The following is a 3,442-nucleotide window of genomic DNA, read 5'->3' as shown; positions in this document are numbered from 1 at the left end:
ATGGAAGGATCATCGTCAGAATTCATTGGCCCTTCTCACACCGCCACGATGAATTTCTCCGACTTGGCGCTCATGGGGAGTGGCCAAAACAGCAGCAGCAACAGCAGCAACGGCACCTCCGCCGCTGCGGCCGAACTCGACTTCCACCGCCAGTTCGGTCTCGATGTTGTCGGGAAGCCGGAAATGGCTCCCCATCTCATGCACTTCCCCGAAAGCCTCTTCTTTGCCGAGATCCCGCCGGAAACTGCTTCTGTCGGCTCGACCGTCTTGTACGACCCGTCGGTGCAGTTAGATTTGGTTCATCACCAGCCATGTCAAGTGAGAGAGATATATACCGCTAATAATATTAACAACAACGATGATGTTTCATTACCACAAGATTATTCTGGGTTTATAAATGGGTCTAGTGTTAATGGCCACTTTGTTGGTGGTGTAATGGAGGAAGTTTATGGGCTAGGGCAGCAGCTTGAGAGCCCACACCTTAACACAAGAAGGCAAAAAGGTGGAATGAGGCAAAAGGGGTTAAGCTTTAATGGGGTGGAAAAGAAGGAGAAGCAAAGGAGAGAAAGGCTTAGTGAGAAGTATGAACTGCTCAAATCACTCATCCCTAACAGAACCAAGGTATAAATAATTAATTTACCCTATTATTCACCACAGCAAATATTTTATTTATTAATTAATTTGTTCATGGCAATACATCTATGAAGCATATATTGATTAGTAGTATTTAGTGTCAAACTATTTATCTCCTACCTTCAACCACTTTTTCAAACCTAAATGCCTCCTTAATTATTGGTTGTTAATAAATTGGACACTGCTTTAAGTTTCTGGTTGAGCTTAATTGGTTTCATTTTTATTTGTTATCTGTTAGCTGTTAGAAGATGCTTAATTTATAGAATTATTTTTGTGTGTGCGGTTTCTTGGTTTTTGCGGTGTTTGTTTTACTTTTTGCTGGTACCTAGGGTTCTTGTTTACATTGTTTTTGCACATATCAGCATAATTTTTTACATCTTTTGGGTAGTGTACATGCGGAGTTTTAATTTTGACAGTGTATTTTGGGCTAGTTACACCCACTTTGGCATAAAAAATATGTTCAAAAAATAGCATAACTTTGGTATTAATTGCTAGTACATGAGTACATCTGTACATGTGAGTTTGTCTATATGTTTCTTCGCGCGGAAAAGGATGATCGAGCGACGATCATCTCCGACACGATGGACTACATCAGAGAATTAGGTCGGACGGTGAACGAGCTCAAGCTACTGGTCGAGAAGAAGAGGCGCAAAAAGGAGAGGGGAAAGGAGGTCTTAATTGGAGAGGAGTTAGTAGGTGACATGGAGAGCTCTTCAGTGAAGCCTTTTATAGATGAGGGAGAACATCATGCATCCAACGGGTCTCTAAGGAGTTCATGGCTCCAACGGAAGTCGAAAGAGACCTTCGTCGACGTTCGGATCGTAGAGGATGAAGTGACTATCAAGATCACCCAAAGGAAGAGGATGATCAGTTGCTTGCTAACCGCTTCGAGAATTCTCGACGAGCTTCAGCTCGAGCTTCTGCACTTGTCTGGGGGAATCATAGGAGACTGCCACATTTACATGTTCAACACTAAGGTTAGTGTACCGTATATCATCTTTCTCAATTATCATAATTTTTATTTTTTTTTTAATTTATTTTGGGTTAATTAATGGAGAGTGCTTTAAATTGACGTTGTTATAAACAGATCCCCGAAGGATCTTCAGTGTATGCAAGTGCAGTTGCAAAGAAGCTGATTGAAGTCATGGATGTGCAATTTCCACCTCAGACCTGTTAAGTTTTTATTACATAGTTAGGGTAAATAGAGTTTTAAGCATTGTAGTTCGATCAATTAATGATAGGTTTGTGTGTTTGTTATACATCTAGTGTTTGGATTTAACTTTAATTGAACCTTTATATAAAAGGTTGGGTGAAGGGCGTAGGGATAATTAAGTTGGAAAAAGTACAGTGGATAGAATTGTGGCAGGTAGGACTTAGAACATCTTTTCAGAAGTTGTCTTCTCTGATATCTTGCAAATGCAGGGTACTCATAGTACAATATTTTTCTTTAAGATCCTTATAATTAAGTTTGTTGCATTTTACAGCATTTTTCCCCCCCTTTTTTTTTTTTTTTCCTTTTTTACTTTGTGTCTGTGTGATGGGGCTTTGTTAATGGACTTGTATTCTATTAATGCTCTGAACCTGATTTTTTTTTTTTTTTTTAATTTAATCTTGTAGTTTTTATTTTCTTAATATTTTTGGATATGGGCCACAAGCAAGGAACATGCATAAACGCTTTATCTGTTTGGGCTACGATGCCAATGGGTCGGCCCACGACCTGAATTTATGGGAAACTAGGCCGGCACTGCAACATAGTTTGCAATCTGAGGCCCGCTTGAACATATTTTAAATAAACGGCCCTTTTGATAAGAAATCCATCTTGCGTTATTAGCCCAAAATATATGCTTCCCAGATAAGACTATAAAATTTATATCCTAATTGATATATTTCAATCTATATAATATATTATCGTAAATAACAATGAAATATTTTCACATCACACTCGCAATTTCCAACGGAAGCTAGATAGACTCCCTTTTCAGTTTTGGAACTTCCTCCATCTAATTCATTCATTTATACGATATATAATTCATGTAATTAAGGTTGTTGGGATATGCCAACAAATATAGTATCTGATAAAACTTTAGAGCTCTAGGGAATTTCCTCAATCAAATTCATTCATTTATATGATATCTAATTAAAGCTGTTTTTTTTTAGAGAAATAGATAGCACGCTATCCGCTTTATTTATTTTGAGATATACTAACAAGTATAGTGTCGGATAAAACTTTAGAGCTTTTTAAGATAAGTTTATAGAATAGAAGTGTACTTTTCTCTTAAAAAATAATAAATAAATTAAACAACCCACCGTATATAAATAGACCCATCGTAAAACATTTCTCCATGCAGCGTCTCGTAGCTTGAAGTACTCTTCTTCTCCTCTTTCCTAATCCAATGGCAATGGCCAAACCATTCTTCCTCCCGCTTCTCCTCTTTTTCTCCATCTTCGTCGCTGTCACCTCCTCGCGATCCATCCCCACTGCCGCCGCCCCCTCCCCCTCGTCGACACTCATCCCTCCAGCTGCCGCCCCCTCCCCCTCGACTGCCATCCCCCTGCCGCTGCCCCCTCCCCCTCGACGGCCCCCGAACCCGTGCTCGGACCCATCCACACTGAGGGCTGGAACTACTCGTACGTGTGCGATCCAGAGCGCTTCACGATCATGGGTCTCGCCGTGGACGACTTCGTCTACTGCGACAACAGCCAACCGTATGACGTGAGGGTGGCGGACCTTGTCTGGTGCATGACGCTCCCCGAGAAGGTGGCGTAGATGGGCGACACGGCGATCAGCGTGCCGCGGCTCGGGCACCCC

At 41.1% G+C, this 3,442-nt stretch overlaps 1 protein-coding gene across 1 annotated transcript; it reads left to right on the top strand.

Moving 5' to 3' along the window:
- LOC109708674 (transcription factor TIP2-like) lies at positions 1 to 1,991 on the top strand. The gene is made up of 3 exons (XM_020230488.1): positions 1 to 621; positions 1,185 to 1,610; positions 1,721 to 1,991. Exons 1-3 carry the CDS (start codon positions 1 to 3, stop codon positions 1,808 to 1,810), a joined length of 1,137 nt encoding a protein of 378 aa, XP_020086077.1. The 3' UTR covers positions 1,811 to 1,991.

This window comes from Ananas comosus, linkage group 4 (assembly GCF_001540865.1).
Source record: "Ananas comosus cultivar F153 linkage group 4, ASM154086v1, whole genome shotgun sequence".
In the NCBI taxonomy this organism is placed as follows: domain Eukaryota; kingdom Viridiplantae; phylum Streptophyta; class Magnoliopsida; order Poales; family Bromeliaceae; genus Ananas; species Ananas comosus.
The sequence above is the reverse complement of the archived record's forward strand: the minus strand, read 5'-3'. Positions and strand labels throughout refer to the sequence as shown.

Excerpts from the sequence above, each read along its gene's own strand:
- LOC109708674 (XM_020230488.1), top strand. The coding sequence starts at position 1 with ATGGAAGGATCATCGTCAGAATTCATTGGCCCTTCTCACACCGCCACG. Across the intron at positions 622-1,184 it reads TCATCCCTAACAGAACCAAG|GATGATCGAGCGACGATCAT; the intron begins GTATAAATAATT and ends CGCGCGGAAAAG. Across the intron at positions 1,611-1,720 it reads TTTACATGTTCAACACTAAG|ATCCCCGAAGGATCTTCAGT; the intron begins GTTAGTGTACCG and ends TGTTATAAACAG.